Genomic DNA, 15704 nt, shown 5'->3' with positions numbered 1-15704 from the left:
TTTATATATATATATTATATATTGGAGAATAGGGAAGTAGAAATGGTTTTTTATATATCATATATATAATGGTTTTATATATATTGTATTGTATTATATGTAAATTAGAGAATCGGGAAGGAGAAATGGTTATATATATTCTGTATATATAAAATGATTATATCATATCTTTGTATTATATATTAATTATACTGTCTTTATATTATATATTATATTAATTATATGATATTAACTATATATTTATTATATTATATATTAGAGAATTGGGAAGTAGAAATGGTTATATATATTCTGTATATATGAAATGATTATATCATATCTTTGTATTATATATTATACTATATGTCTTTATATTATATATTATATTAATTATGATATTAACTATATATTTATTATATTATATTATATATTAGAGAATAGGGAAGTAGAAATGGTTATATATATAAAATGATTATATTATATCATATCTTTGTATTATATATTAATTATACTGTCTTTATATTATATATTATATTAATTATATGATATTAACTATATATTTATTATATTATATATTAGAGAATAGGGAAGTAGAAATGGTTTTATATATCATATATATGTATAATGGTTTTATCATATAATGTATATATAATGGTTATATATTATATTGTATTATATTATATATAAATTAGAGAATATGGAAGTAGAAATGGTTATATATCATATATATATATAAAATGGTTATGTATATTATATATTAATTAGAGAATAGGAAAGTAGAAATGGTTAATAGATGCTGTAGGGAACATAAAAAGGATTCAAGTGGCCTCTTTAGGTCTGCAATCTGTGCAAGGTGCTAAGGACCTTAAAGCAAAAATGAAACAGAATGATCTTCAAGGAGCTTACACTCTAGTGGGAGACAATAAGAAACAAAAAGAACTGTCAACTCTTAGCAATGAGGACTTTGTTCCAAGTAGAACTACATGAAATTGAGGCCAGTGTAGTTTCATAATTTTTTCCAACAAATCAGAAACGCCCATGATTTCTGTCTGCAAACAAAACAGGTAACACAATGATTAGAATGGTAAACGCAGTTAAAAAAAAAAGTCAGATGAAGGGGTTTTAGGGCATCCTAGGATGATTTGAGACCAAATCATATAGAAGAGAAAGGGAAATCAGAAGTGGGTTGAAAGAAATAAAGGGACCAGAAATGGAGATGAAGGTGAAGATCAGATTTAGAAGATATCCAGGGGCGGCTAGGTGGCGCAGTGGATGGAGCCCCGGCTCTGGAGTCAGGAGGACCTGGGTTCAAATTCGACCTCAGACACTTAATCATGACCTTGGACAAGTCGCTGAACCCCGTTTGCCTTGCAAAAAAACCTAAAAAAAAAAGTTGGAAGATCTCAAGACCAGTCTAGTGGGAAAGGTGGGCAAAGGTCGCGAGTGCGGGCCTGAGGCGGCCTGTCCCCCCCCCCCAGCTGGGAGACCTCTAGAAGGGGCTCGGGTCCGCGCAGCTGCCCCGGGGTGCGGGCGGGGGTCCCGGCCGGGGTCCCCCCCCCCCACGGCCCCGCCGGCTGAGTCACAAAGTGCAGCCGGGCCGGGGATTGTGAAATCACAGAGGCCCGGCCGGGGCCGCCTTAAGAGCCCCCGCGGCTCCCCGAAGTGTGAAAATGGGCCTGGGGGCGGCTCTAGGGGCCCAGCCCGGGGTCAGCCAGCGACATTTGGGGGCAAGGCGCGGCCAGGCCTCGGGGGTCCCGGATGAGCGCCCGGCTGCTGGTCCCCTTCTACTCCCGGGAGGCCGGGGGCCCCGGAAGTAGGGGCCCTGCGGAAAGCGAGGGTAAGAGCCCCGGGCGACCCCCTGGCGGGGGTGCCTGGAAGAACGCGGGAAAAGGTCCGCGTGGGGGTGACAGCACCGGGGTTCGGAGGGGAAAAGGGGTTAATTCCCTCCGGGTCTTTTGCAGAGGGGCGGGCCACTTCTCTGACCGAGGAGGAACTACCACTCCCAGAATGCCCGGGGCAGAATGTAACTGACGTCGGCAACGACCAATCCGAAGCTCAAGAGGAGCTACTGCCTAGCCCTAATGCCGCCTTCCCCCCAGGTTTTGTTTTACAAGAGCCATCCCCAGGCCTTTCCTCCGGCGGCCCACTCACCTACCGCCTCCATTCCAGCGCCGCCCCCTCCGTTACATGATTGGCGAAGACTGAACTGATTCGATGCTTATTGGGACAGTTCAGTGTCAATCTGATTAAAGACGAGGCGGGGCGGATGCCCGGAGGGGTTGGTTTTAGTTGAGGGAACTTGGGTGACCCTCGGGGGAAGGGGCGGGGCTGTGGCCCGGGGGCGGGGCACGCGCTGAGGTCGGCACGTGGTAGGGAATGGTGGGGGAAGGGGGCGGGGCACGTGACGGGAGCGGTGGGGAGGAGGGAGCCCCGCCCCCGCCCTAGCCGGGGGGGTGGGGCTGGCGGCCGGGCGGCCGGGGGGGCGGGGCGGGGCGGGCGGGCGGCCGGGGGGGCGGGGCGGGCGGGCGGCCGGGGGGGCGGGGCCTGAGCCACCTCCCCGCTTCCCCTCAGGCGCACGCGCGGAGATGTGCGGAGGGGAGGCGGCCGCGGGGCCCCCGCGGACGGCCGGCCCCGGCTCCCCCGCCGCCCCGGACGAGAGCCGCTGCGCGCTGTGCGCGGAGCTCTTCAAGGCGCCCCGCGTGCTGCCCTGCCTGCACACCTTCTGCGCGCCCTGCCTGGAGCGCCTGGAGCCCCGGCCCGTGCTGCCGCCGCGCGGCCCCGCCCCGGCCGGCCCCGGGCCCGGCCCGCGCCTCAGCATCCAGTGCCCGGCCTGCGAGGCCGAGGTGGGGCTGCCCCCGGGCGGCGTGCGGGCGCTGACCCCCGACCACCTGGCCGCCCGCCGGGTGCTGCTGCAGAACCTGCAGGACGCGGGCCCCGGCCGGCCCTGCCACCTGTGCGGCGACGGCGAGGCGGAGGGCCGCTGCCTCACCTGCCGGGCCGACCTCTGCGGCTTCTGCGGCCAGGCGCACAGGTGAGGCCGCCCCGCCCTGCCGGGGTCAGCCCCGCCCCCTCGCCGGGGTCACGGGGTCGGCCCCGCCCCGCCCGCTGGGCATGACCCGAGCCTGCAGCCCCCGGACCCGAAGTAGTCATTGTATCAGCAGACAGGGAGGCCCTGAGTTCAAGTGCGACCTCAGGCACTTCCTCATGACCTAGCCGTGGCCTTGCAGAAGGAGCGGCCTGGCCTGCAGCCCCCGAAACGCGAGCTTGGACTCCAGGGCCCACGGCCCGGCGCCCCCCGAGCTTCTCCACCTCACGTTCTCGGGGCGCCCGTGCCTGGTGCCCCCGCGAGCTGGCCGGCCACCAGCCTGCTTTTGGATGTCTCAGGATGTGGTGGGCAAGTCAGATGTGCCAGAAGCCCCCTCGCCCCCCGAGCTCCTGGCGACCCGCCGGCTCCTGCTTTGGCCTTTGGTAACGCCGAGGCCGAGGCCAGGTGGAGTGACTGTCCCCAAGCGCGAGGCCGGACCCGAAGGCCTGGGCCGGCGCCCTGACCACGCAGCCACCCGTCCGCACAAACGCCACAACAACCCAAATCCTCTTTTCTTAGTAGGGCCATTAGAAGAACAGTGTCTTCCCGTCGCTTAACCTGCAGTCGTGAGATGATCTGATACTCTGCCCCCTCCTAGCTCAGATCAGGCTTGTTCTGTGACATTTAAGTGAATGCCTAGACGCCGAACAAACTTCACGGTTTGGCTTATCTAGTATTGGACACTGAGCTGGACCTTGGTCTAATATGAAAAATAACTCATGGGGAAGTTAACAATGTGGCACTTCTAATGTCCTGATATCCATCCTAAGGGTTTGCAGGCAGTAGAGTTCTGAGTTAGAATAACCAGCCATCAGAAATGAGTATGGAACAGGGAAAACTCACTAGTTGATATGGGAGAGTAAACTCCCTCATGGAAAAAGCCTCCAGAGGCTTTCACCTTGAAGGGTCACCGTTTAGTAGATTTTCCATCTCCTAATGTGGAGTTTCACTTGAACTCCTGTCCGGTTGGCCCAAGGGCAGACCGTTATGCAGACAAAGGTAGGGGGGTATCATCCCTTTTCCTATTCCCTATGGCCCTTCAGAATTTACTCTCCCTTGTACCCTGAAGTGACGTTTTGTTCAGAGATTTGGGAGTCATTGAAATGGGCTACATTTTAGTAATCTAAAATAACTATGAGACAGATTTTTGAATTTATCCGTAATCTGTGCTAAATAGAACCTTTCCTGATTGTCAGTAAAGTTTGAATGACTTTTAATTAATAGACAAATTTAAGTATAATGGAAGGAAAATTTTCCTAATCAGAATTATCCAAGAATGGAACAGGCCATCTTGGAAGGTAATGAATGGGTCCCCCCCCCCCCCAATAAAAGCTGGATGACTGCTTGTCAGCTATATTGTAGAAGAGGTTCCTAATCAGGTATTGGTTAGACTGGATAGCTTCTGAAGTCCCTTTCCATCTCTGAGATTCTATATGTTACCATTTCTGTGGCCCTTTACACATTCATTCATTCATTTAGTAAAACTACCTTACATTCTTTTTTTACTTGCTGTTCCTACACATTTATCTCTACTCATAAGTAAACTGATACAATGATTTTATTTTTTTTCACAGAATCCAAAATATTGAGTAATCTGACCCAAAGAAATGGTAGAAGTAGGTTTAGAACCCATAGCCCCCTCCATTTCAGAGCCACCACTCATTCTGAGTCATAATCTCCATCTACCCTTGTCTCCATTTGTTTCATGTAGACGGCAAAAAAAAACTGCTTCCCACTCTGTGGTGCCTATGAAGGACCTGAAAGGATACAGCCAGGTCGGGAGGCCGATCATGTGTTCTGTCCACCCTGCTGAGGAGCTGACCTTGTTCTGTGAGCAGTGCGACGAGCCGGTGTGCCAGGACTGTGTGCTTGGGGACCATCAGGAACACATCTATGACTTGATCAGTAACGTGATCCATAAGCACAGCAACTCCATGCAGGAGCTCCTGCAGAGCACCAGGCCCCACGTGGGCACCTTGGAGAGAGCCCTGGCCCAGATCGAGGGCTTGGGCAGTGCCCTCCGGAGCCGCATGGATGCCCTGTCCACTGACGTCCAGGAGTTTTGTGATGGCTACATCACCGCCATCCAAGAACACCGCAATCACCTGCTGAAGCAACTGGAAGACCTCCGGATCCAGAAGGAGAACTCTCTGCACTTCCAGAAGCTCCAAGTGGAGCAGCTCCTGGCAGACCTGCGGACTGGTGTAGAGTTCACAGAAAACTTGCTGAGTAATGGCTCTGACCTGGAGATCCTCATCACCAAGGGGGTTGCGGTGAGCCGGCTGAAGAAGCTCAAGAAAACCGACTATAGCATTGGCCCCGGGGTGGACGATGGCATCTGCTTCTCCCCACAGGAGAAGGCCGGCCAGTGTGGTGGCTATGAAGTTTTTGGAGCCATTCTCACTAAAGGGGTGGATCCTGCCAAATGCATTCTCCAAGGGCAAGGTAGGAAAGTATCTCTTGTTCATCTCTAGGTGACTCTTCCTATGCCACAGTGTATGGGCCAACTCTTACCTTGAAAGCATTTTCCTTCTGCTCAGGGTACTGAGGCAAAGGAGATACCTCTGAAAGTGGACCCTGCATCCTTCTGGTCTGTTGCCATGGGAGCCAGAGGGAGATCTTAGAGCCTTCTTTAAAGGTCATGAGACCTAAATGTTTTCACTTGAGGAAAGTAGCAGTTGCCCAGCACCTCAGAGCCTGTGGAGAGGGAAGAGAGTCGGGGAGGCTTTGATAACAGGGGCTTAGCAGTCATGTTGTGTCTTGGGGGTCCCATTCGTCATACAGTAGGATCTCAAGGGGAGCATGTGAAACCGGGAAAGGAAAAGGGAATTCTAGAAATTCCATTTGGAATCACAAATTCCTTCCTCTGTTCCCTCCTTAAGAGTCAGGTCAGGGTCTTAGACTTATAGAATATTTATGCTAGAAAGGAGCCTTTTCATTTTACAGCTGAGGAAGTTGAAGCCCAAGATGTGCCCAAGATCACTAGTCTGGGTCAGAGATGGGAATAAAATGCCATTTAGCTTGTTTAAAAACTTCTGTTTTACAACTCAGTCTTGTCCCTGAGCCATCCTTTTTCAGGAAAATCTCTTCCCTAGGATACTGGAAACCTTTGGGGGTGGCCCAGCAAGCCTCTGCTTGCCATCTATCTGTGGGGTAGCCACAGCCAGCCCTTATCTACAATACCCAGGTTAGCAGAGACCAAACTCAAATTCTGAGTGGTCTGGTCCATTTAGCAGGTGGCACTGGTAGGTCTTGAGGTTATCTTTAGGCTTCAGGGGGTCCTGGGACCACATGAGTTTGGATTGGAACTGGAGCTGGTTCAGAAAGCTCACAATTGCCCTGAAGGTTCATTCTGATTCTTCTTTGGGATCCACATGGATTTACAAAGGGTCCAATCTTAGTAGCAAAAACCTGGAGATTCTCACTGCCTTGAATCTCTTGGTCAGTCTTGAGGGGATTGGTGGGGAGGGAGGGGCTAGGCTTGAAGAATGTTCCAGGACAATGACCTAAAACCAGTTGCTGTGTGACAAGTGACTTGCAGTTAGGGGCACTGCTTCCCATGGCAGTCACTCAGTGACAAGGTCGAAGCAATGTCAGTGGGAGGATGAGGCAAAGGTAAATTGTTTTTTCTAAGGGCTGTGGAATAAACTGTCTAGTATGAGTTCTTTAAATTTGTTTTTTTTCAGTAATGATTTACTTAATGCATTACTCTTCAGATATACACAAAGCTTGGGAGAAGCAGAAAGTCACTTTCACCCTGCTCTGCAGAGATGTTTTGGGGGACCCCATGAGTAGAGGAGGAGAGCACATCCGAGTGAGCGTCATCCATAAAAATAAGGACTGGTTGGTATCCAACGGCTAAGACTCCCGGGGAAACATACCTAGAACTGAAAACTCCAGGCTCCCAGTATTGGGCCGTAGAGGTGCAGTGACCATCGTCAGAGAGGCGAGGCTGCCTTCTCAGGGGGCTCGGTGGTGGTTGTTCAGGTGTGGAAGGGACTGGAAGAAGGGCTGACTGTCCCTCCAGAGTTTCCCAGGCTCCTGACGACAAGGAAGCCTTGGATAGTGATAGGCTTGGGTAATGGTCCCCTTGGCCCCTGGGGACCCCAAGTGTTATCGATTCCTGGGGCTGATGCTTGGCATTTGTGAATGAGTCTTTCTTGAACTCTTGTCCCCATTCAGCATTCTTAAGACGATGATTCAGGATAACAACAATGGAACTTACACTATTTCCTTTGTCCCCGAGGAACCCGGCCCCTACACTGTGTGTGTCTGCATTAGAGAGCAGCATGTCCAGGTGGGTGCCGTGGTGATGACGCTGCCTTGCTCCCTTATCACCTCCCCCTTGGGGTCGGTGCTCGCAGTGATACAGGATGCACTGCAGAGAATGGAGGGAGCCGAGGCAGAAACTAAGCTGTCAGTGGCAGGCTTCCCCTGATGGAGAGCTGGCCCGCAGAACACCTTTGTGTTTGCCTTCCTCACCCTCCCGTGGATGAAGCTGCAGACAGCCTCAGAGGCTGGATGTGTTCAGTTGGTTTGAACAGATTTCCATCTTGATCATGTTGTGAAAGAATTAGAATTAAGGAGAAAAAAGGAATTTTTTAAGGGGTGGAGTAGTTCTGACTCCAGGCCCAGCCCTGTATCCCCTGTGCCACCTAGCTCCCCCAAATTAGTTAGTATATATTATTTTTTAATCATAATATTTAATCAGCACATGTCCAGGAGGATCAAGCAGCTAAGAAAGCCGTGATTCCGAGGAGCATCTCAGGAGGGTCTTGGGAAGAGTTTAGCAGAGCACCCACCTTCCTTCCTAGAGGCTGGTGACTAGCTGATAAGCCCTTTGAGGACAGTCAGCATCCTTGTGCTTCCTCCACGTCACCAGAACTATTAAGTGCTGGATGAATTCTTGCTTCCTGGGGCCTGTCTCTCCTCTGGTTGATATTTGGTTTTTCAGGGCTCACCGTACACTATGAATGTGAAGAGGAAGTTCCGCCAGCACCAGGGCATCTTTCACTGCTGCTCATTCTGCTCCAGTGGAGGCCAGAAGAGTGCCCGCTGTGCCTGCGGAGGAACCATGGCAGGTAAGAGACCCAAGCGTTGGCCAGGTGGGACAGGCCCAGCACTCCTCTGCTCCTGTCCTGTATCCACTGACCAGTGGTGGGTCTGGAGGAAGACTCAGGATGTCCTTGGGCAGTGACCCCAGGAGGTAGCTGATCCCCACTATGATGTGGGGTACCTGAACTGGGTCAGAGTAAACTGCAAATGCCTCTCAAAATAGGGGGGTTGGGGCAGCTAGGTGGCGCAGTGGATAGAGCACTGGCCTTGGAGTCAGGAGTACCTGAGTTCAAATCTGGCCTCAGACACTTAATAATGACCTAGCTGTGTGGCCTTGTGCAAGCCACTTAACCCTATTGCCTTGCCAAAAAAAAACAAAATAGGGGGGTAAAAATCAGGCCCTTCTGGCTCTGCATGTAGGAGGAACAGAAAGTAGGGTGCAGAAGGGCCCCTCCTCTTGTTTCTCTCCACCTTCTCTCCTTTCCCTTGTTATTTTCTTTGAACTAGGCTTCATTCAGTTTGGTACGAGGGTTTTGCAGTCAGACGACCTGGTTTCTGGTCTTCCTACTGATTCTTACTGTCCACATGACCTTGGAGAAGTCACTCACCCTGGGCCTCCGCACTCCTGGCTATAGGCTAATTAAATCATAACTCATGATTAAAATTCATAACCATGCATTTGGGGCAGCTAGGTGACACAGTGGATAGAGCACTGAGCCAGGAGTCTGGAGTCCAGGGGACCCTGTCTGCCTCCCCTTAAACAAACCATATTACATTTCACTGCTCCACCAACTTAATTAAATCCCAAGTTGTGGCTCTTGTGGCTGGCGCCAGTGTTGCTAGATTAATGTATTAATGACCTCGGAGAGCTTCCCCAGGGGCTTGTGAGTAGTGTCCCAACTGTGGCTTAAATCCCTGCCACAGCCTCAACTGACCCTGGGAAGAGGCACTGGAGGCCTGGCCTCCCTTCCACCACCCAGGCTTCTGCTGATCATGAAGTGTCCCTGTGGCAAAGCCCTGGGAATAAAAAAGAGGCAAGCCCCTGCCCTCAAAAGCATATTCAATCAAGGGAAAACAGAGGTGGATAGAAAATATGGATAAAGTGCCTCCTTCCCATTGGTATTTTGAGAGTCTGGTCTCATTCTCCTCTCGTTTGGCTGAACAGGTGGATACCAAGGCTGCGGACATGGGCACAAGGGTCACCCAGGCCGCCGTCACTGGTCATGCTGTGGACTGACAGAGGAGAAGGCGGAATGCCTATGGAAGATGGAAGGGGGGGAGAGCTCCCAGAGGGGTCTGGTCAGGACGGTGGCCCTCTAAATTTTGTGATGTCGAAAAGGCCGAGTTTGCATTAATGTCAATTGTCAGGATGTCCCCAGGCTTTGTGGCAGAGCTGATTGATTCTGAAGAAACCACTAAAATAAATGTGCCTTATCTTACCATCTAGACCAGTGCCCCTGGGTGTTCCTGCTGCTTCAACCTGGTGGTCTTTGTCACTGTCATAGAGGGCTTCACAGCGTGTCACCGACAGGGAAAGGTCCCCTAGATTCACGGCTTGGCATGTTATTAGTGCTGCCGGCTAATGGTCAAATGTTTCTTACTGATGGTGGATGAACATTATCTTCATCTACAAAGGGGGTGGGGCTGTTGTTTGATTCATGAATAATGAAAAAAAGTATATTTTCTCATCTAAATAGAGTTCTTTCCATAGCTGGATGTCTCAGGCTATTAATTAGAGATGTACTTGAATATCCTTAGATAACCATTTTATGTCCTTGTGGTACAATTTTCTACTTTGAAGTTGAAAGATGACTAATTATTCTTTAGCACTAAATCTCTTTTGTCCACTCTACCTTGGATGCCTTTTGAGACATATACAAACCAGTCTTCTTGTGTGTACTTCTAACAAAATTATTAAGTGTCTGAGCCTGGATTTGAACTCATGTAGTCCTGACTCCAGTGTTCTATCCACTGTGCCACCTAGCCACCCCAAAATCTTGATTTTTCCTTATTCAAATTCAACATGTTTTTTACTATCACTTAACTCAATGCTAAACTTTGCAAAAAACTTGGAACACTTGTTGCTCCAATGACCAAAAGGCTGGCATTTGTATTCCAAGCCTTCAGATCATTCAGATAAATTTCTGATACATACACAACAGTTTTGACATGATAGCACCCTCCCCAAAAGGTCAAACAATCAAGCAAGAGAACCTCCTCGATCAATCTGCCAGTCTGTGAAAGGGTCCTCTAGAAACTGTCACTTGTGCAAGGTGTGCCAGGGCACCCCTCTTGTTAAAACCAAAATAAGTGGAGAAATTTGAACAATTCAACTTTCAAATAAATTTTTCTAAGTTTATAATAATAAAACTTCTGAAGTTATTAAAGCTTAAGAGCACTAGGGTTTTTAGGATAAGCATCTGGTGCTAAAGGTGAACTCCCAACAACTTAAGCTTCACTAGAACCTTAAAACAGCAGCTTAAGCAACTGCTGAATAAGACAATCTTCCCTCTGCCATAGTCCTCCCACCTGCGCCTCTCCACCAAGGGACTGTAGTTATGTGGCTGTCTCGATAGGGAAGGAAAGAATGCTTGGATTAAAAATGTATATTAACAGAGGAAACAGTAGGACACATTCATGTCTTATTAACATTCTAAGTACTATTTAAGGGTAGAAAGAACTATGGAGTAGACAACCTACTAGCTACATATTATATTGTCTTTAACATGTAGTTGATTTGTTTATTGTATGTGTAATAAATTTTTGGTTGAACAGTACTCAGAAAAAATCCTAAAAGCAAAGCAAAAAATTTTGAATTTTTTAGGTAAGCGCTCCTAAAAATCCCACTATAATCCTTCATGAGTTTCCTCTAAAGTAGTTGTCCTGTACAACAAAGAACAATTAGCCATAAGCTCACTTTGGAAAGATCTTCTGGTAATGCTAATTTTTAATCAGATGCCAGAAAGAAAAACTGAACTTAGTGGCACCCAATATTGTATATTCAAACCAAAAATTTATTACACACCAAATTATACACACAACTAGATGAGTACCTTTAGGCAGTCGAGGGTCAGCTCGGAGCCACTATACGCAGCACCAACAACAACTAAGACACGTGACATGTACCAAATGCCGCAAAGCAGCTATCTACAACTCCCCATGGTAGAACAGGATGGGCCAAAGTAAAGTGTTGATATTGAGAGTTAGCTTTCTTTCTTTCTTAGAATTCAGAGTGATCCTCTGCTCTTTTCAAGGAGCCTTAAGAACATTATCTCTAAAAACTGATATTTTATAACCTGAGGGAGCTAATAGCTCTTGTTTATTTGCACAATGCCCTTTTTTAAGTAGAAGAGGGGGAAAAAAATCTTTAGAAGCGACATTAAAAACACCTCCTGGCACTACCTCACATCCACTGGATTTGGCTAAGTATCAAAAAAGGAAAATAAATGCTAGAGGAGGGAAGCAGTGATGGTCCTACACTGTTGGAGAGTTGTAAACTGGTCCAACCATTCTAGAGAACAATATGGAACTATGCCCAAAGGGCTGGAAAACTGGGTATATTCTTTGACCCTGCAATACTACTTACTAGGTCTGTATTCCAAAGATGTATACCCACTGAGGAAGGTCTGACTGAATAAGATATAGTTTATGAAGGTGATAGTTGTGCTGTAAGAAATGATGAAGGGGAAGATTTCAGAAAAGCCTGGGAAGACTTCTATCAACTGATATAAAGTAAAGAGCAGAATCGGAAAAACAATCTACACAGTAACAATAATACTGTAAAGATACCCAACTATGAAAGACTTATGAACTCTGATCAATCCAATGATCCAGAACAAATCCAAAAAAATCATGATATAAAATATCCACTTCTAGGTAGAGAACTGATGGACTTGGGCAGATACAGGTTGAAGCAATTTTTTTCCTTTATTTCCCTGCTGCTTTTCCTCCTCTCCATAACATGGTTAATGCAGAAATATTTTACATAACTTCATCTAACCATCCATCTCTCTCCTATTATTTTCTTATTAAATGGGCAAGGGAAAGGTTAAAGGGAAGGAGAGAATTTGTATCTGAAAATATAAAAAAAATTTAAGTCAGAAGCAATTTTTTTAAAATTTTGGTGCTCAATGCTTTTTTCAACTGTTTGTATTGAGGCGCCTACCATTTAGCCTTCCTGTAATATACCACCTCAATCCCCTTTATTCCTCAGAAGTGCAGTTCACATCTTATAAAACAGTGGATCTTCCTCAAGAGGCACCACTGGAGTATCTGCTCTAATAGGTGCTCACCTCATAGTATACCTGCAATCTCTGACCACCAATCCCTTGACTGAGGGAGAAGAGTGCTACCTACAAACAGCTTTTCTTATTCTCTGTAGATATAAATGATCAGAAAAAAGTTTAAAAAAGAAGACTCTAAACAACTGCCAAGACTTCATAAAGTTTATTATGATTTAAATACCAATAGAAAACCCTGAGGTACTGACCAATGATGTTTCAGGAAACACCTGGTGGATATTCCCTGCCAAGCAGGAAAGAAGGGCTGTGAGACAAACTTCATGGGTATGAAGATGCCAAAATAGAGTGGAGCCTGCTGAGACCAACTGTGGCTGGTGTCATGTCCTTGGGTTGAGCCTGGAGGACACCAGCTTGCTCCCATTATCATCAAGTTTCCTGAGGATTTTGCTAAACTGCTCTACACAAGATGATACCCAGTTCTGTGAAGGCTGTTAGGAGCTCTAATCTCCGAACCCTCCTAAGTACAAAATATCCCTTTGGGTTTCTATGGTCCTTTTCTCCCTGGGAGTTCATACTGATTTACAAACAAATGCTCAATCCTCAGTTTTTCTAGGAGAGCATGACTGTCTCCTTCTAGGGGGAGGAGATGAAAAGGTGACAAACAGAACTAATATACCTGACTTGTCATGCTGTTTTCCCCCTTCTGAGGTCACAGAATGTAAGGAATGATTAAGGGGAAGGTTTCAGAAAGATGTGGGAAGACTTATATGAAGTAAAGTGAGGTGAGTGAAACCAGAATAATCTAAATAGTAACGGGAATGCTGTAAACATAATCGGCTGGGAAAGACTTGGCAACGTTGACAATACAATGACCCACCACCTCCAAAGAAATCATGATGTAAAAATACCATCCACTTCAGAGAAGAGATGGACTTGGTGCAGATGGCCAAACAAATGGATATAAGAAGCACTTGAAAATTTCCCCAGCTAGGTTGTTCACTTCTGTCTTATATGGAAAACTAAACACCAAAGAGGATTTTGAGGTCAGCAAGAGTGAGCCTGGTGAAGGATTCTCCAGATCCAGACAGAACCTGTGTGGCTAAATCCTTCTTCCTGGTCTGAAGGTGTGAGATCTTCTCTTCTACTGTGTCCTCACAGACAAACCTGAAAAACCAAAACATAACATCATTTTCCTCAAACTGCATGAGAAAAAATAAAAATCCTTGCCATAACTTGAAACTTGTGTACTTGTCTTTTCATGGAAATTGGAGAGGTTTTTATTTCTCCATTGCCTACAGGATTGATAGATTCTTGACAATTTAAGTGCTTTAAAAAAAAATTCTCCTTTAAGACCAAAATAACCGAGGAAAACTGAGTGAGCAAAAGGTACATCTGAAAGGTGTAGAATGTCTAGCTTCCATATGCCTTGCTCTATTCTGACAGGTTAGAATTGCCACAAGGCATATAGGGTTTAGCCAGGCACACTGTATGTAGCAACCAGGCCTACCAGAATCAGACCAAGTCAAGACCATGCACTGCAATTCAGGGGAAGCACCAAAGAATTTTCCACTGGCTCCCTTATTAAAGATTTGCCTCGGGGGCGGCTAGGTGGCGCAGTGGATACAGCACTGGCCTTGGAGTCAGGAGTACCTGAGTTCAAATCCGGACTCAGACACTTAATAATTACCTAGCTGTGTGGCCTTGGGTAAGCCACTTTAACCCCATTGCCTTGCAAAAAAAACTAAAAAAATAACAACAACAAAAAGATTTGCCTCAATAATCCATACAGTTACAATGCCTGCTTCCTTTTGTGACACAAAGTAAGTCCTCTAAAGTTCCCCTAAATTTATTTCCATTTCTTTAATGCTTATGAGCCCCAAGATCAGCAAACTATAGCAACTTACAATACAATATAAATGAATTCAACAACTTTAAGTAAATACCTACAATGTGCACTGTGGGAGATAAAATCCCCTGTCCATTGGATCAGTAACTGGAGGGGAGCTCAGAGGCTGAGTCCAATGTGTACAACTGCAGGAATACTCTCCCCCAACAAGTCATCAACCAGCCTCTGCTCTAGTCCTCCAGAGCAGTTGCAGAAAAGACTTCTTGTTAAGCTAAGTGTTTTGGGACAGGTAAGATTTCAGAAAAACTGAATAGTCTAAGGAATAGATGTTTAGCTTGCTGCTGAATCAAGAAGGCTTGTGCTGTTCACATCTTTCTTGTGACATAAAATGGTTGTGTGATCCTGGGAAAGTCATATAACCTGCCAGTGCTCCTACAAAACTCTCAGGATTAAAAGTTACAAAATAATTTGACAATCTGTGGAGAGGAAGTTTACTCCATTAATTAATTCACTGATCCAGAGCTTTTTCCCCAAACCTAAACTATGAAGAGACCCAGAGGATGGAAGATAAGTCCTAGTAGAAGGGGGGGGGGACGGACGACACAAAGCAACTTAATATGCTGATGGAACTACATGAGTAAGTTGGTAGCTCAAATGGGCAGGGTTAGAGACCATGAGAGGGTTTATAGAGTGAGAGAAGGCTAGAAAGGCAAGTTTAGCACTAGCTTGTAGAGTGCTCTAATACTAGAATTAGGAATTTGGGTAAAGTAGGGGAAAGCAATGTGTATTTCGAGGCTAAAGTGGATCTGAGTTTCAGTTCTGTCAATTCTATAATTTACCATCTCTCATTTGTGAAATGAAGGAGGGGAATCACTAATGCATAAATCTAGAAAGTAGGTTAAAACAACTCAATGAAATAAACCATTAGCATTGATTTTAAAAAGAAAGGAAAAACAAATTACAGTATCAAAAAGTGAAAAAAAAGAATTCACAACAAATGAATAAAGGGTACTATTAGAAACTATTTTGCCCAACTATATGCCAATAAAACCAACCACTTAAATGAAATGGATGAATATTTATAATTATTTTCTAGATAAAACAGAAAATAGAGTTTAAACAAACTCTCAAAGAAATTAAACTCCCAAAGAAAAACTGTTTAGAAAAATAAAGAATCCTACCAATATAAATATGATCTTGAAACTTAAACCAGAGAATCAAAATGTAGAAAATCTATAGATCAATATCCTTAATGAACATTGATAACAGAAATTTAAAGTAATGTTATCAAAGAAACTAAAATATAGCACAAAGATTATATGACTAGTTTGGATTATTTCAGGGTTGGTTTAATGTTAGGAAAACAATCAGCATAAATATGATATTAATAAGAATATCAACATCAAGAGATATAGAAAAAATATGATAAAGTGTAAACATCCAGTTTTGTTAAAAACACTATAAGACAGGGATAAATGAATTCTTCACATGATAAATA

General features: G+C 45.8%; 2 protein-coding genes across 4 annotated transcripts in view; one reads left to right on the top strand and one right to left on the bottom strand.

Moving 5' to 3' along the window:
- The first annotated feature begins 1610 nt into the window (after nt 1-1610).
- On the top strand, nt 1611-9567 carry TRIM45 (tripartite motif containing 45). Of its 2 annotated transcripts, XM_074188544.1 has the most exons (8): nt 1611-1816; nt 1941-2078; nt 2551-3010; nt 4776-5509; nt 6781-6907; nt 7247-7361; nt 8019-8145; nt 9285-9567. In XM_074188544.1, the coding sequence occupies exons 1-8, from the start codon at nt 1738-1740 to the stop codon at nt 9437-9439; spliced, it is 1935 nt and encodes a 644-aa protein (XP_074044645.1). In that variant the 5' UTR covers nt 1611-1737; the 3' UTR covers nt 9440-9567. The 2 variants fall into 2 exon arrangements, with proteins under 2 accessions (XP_074044645.1, XP_074044646.1); XM_074188545.1 differs by lacking the exons at nt 1611-1816; nt 1941-2078 and adding an exon at nt 2097-2257.
- A 2961-nt stretch (nt 9568-12528) lies between these two features.
- TTF2 (transcription termination factor 2) overlaps nt 12529-15704 on the bottom strand; it is a 58684-nt gene continuing 55508 nt past the window's right edge. For both annotated transcript variants that reach the window (XM_074188542.1, XM_074188543.1), the window contains exon 23: nt 12529-13524. In XM_074188542.1, coding sequence (XP_074044643.1) covers nt 13380-13524 — 145 coding nt within the window. In that variant the 3' untranslated portion in view covers nt 12529-13379. The remainder of the gene's footprint in view (nt 13525-15704) is intronic.

Source organism: Macrotis lagotis, chromosome 5 (genome assembly GCF_037893015.1).
Source record: "Macrotis lagotis isolate mMagLag1 chromosome 5, bilby.v1.9.chrom.fasta, whole genome shotgun sequence".
Taxonomy (NCBI): Eukaryota; Metazoa; Chordata; class Mammalia; order Peramelemorphia; family Peramelidae; genus Macrotis; species Macrotis lagotis.
The sequence above is the reverse complement of the archived record's forward strand: the minus strand, read 5'-3'. Positions and strand labels throughout refer to the sequence as shown.

Excerpts from the sequence above, each read along its gene's own strand:
- TRIM45 (XM_074188544.1), top strand. The coding sequence starts at position 1,738 with ATGAGCGCCCGGCTGCTGGTCCCCTTCTACTCCCGGGAGGCCGGGGGC. Across the intron at positions 3,011-4,775 it reads TTCTGCGGCCAGGCGCACAG|ACGGCAAAAAAAAACTGCTT; the intron begins GTGAGGCCGCCC and ends TGTTTCATGTAG. Across the intron at positions 8,146-9,284 it reads CTGCGGAGGAACCATGGCAG|GTGGATACCAAGGCTGCGGA; the intron begins GTAAGAGACCCA and ends TTGGCTGAACAG.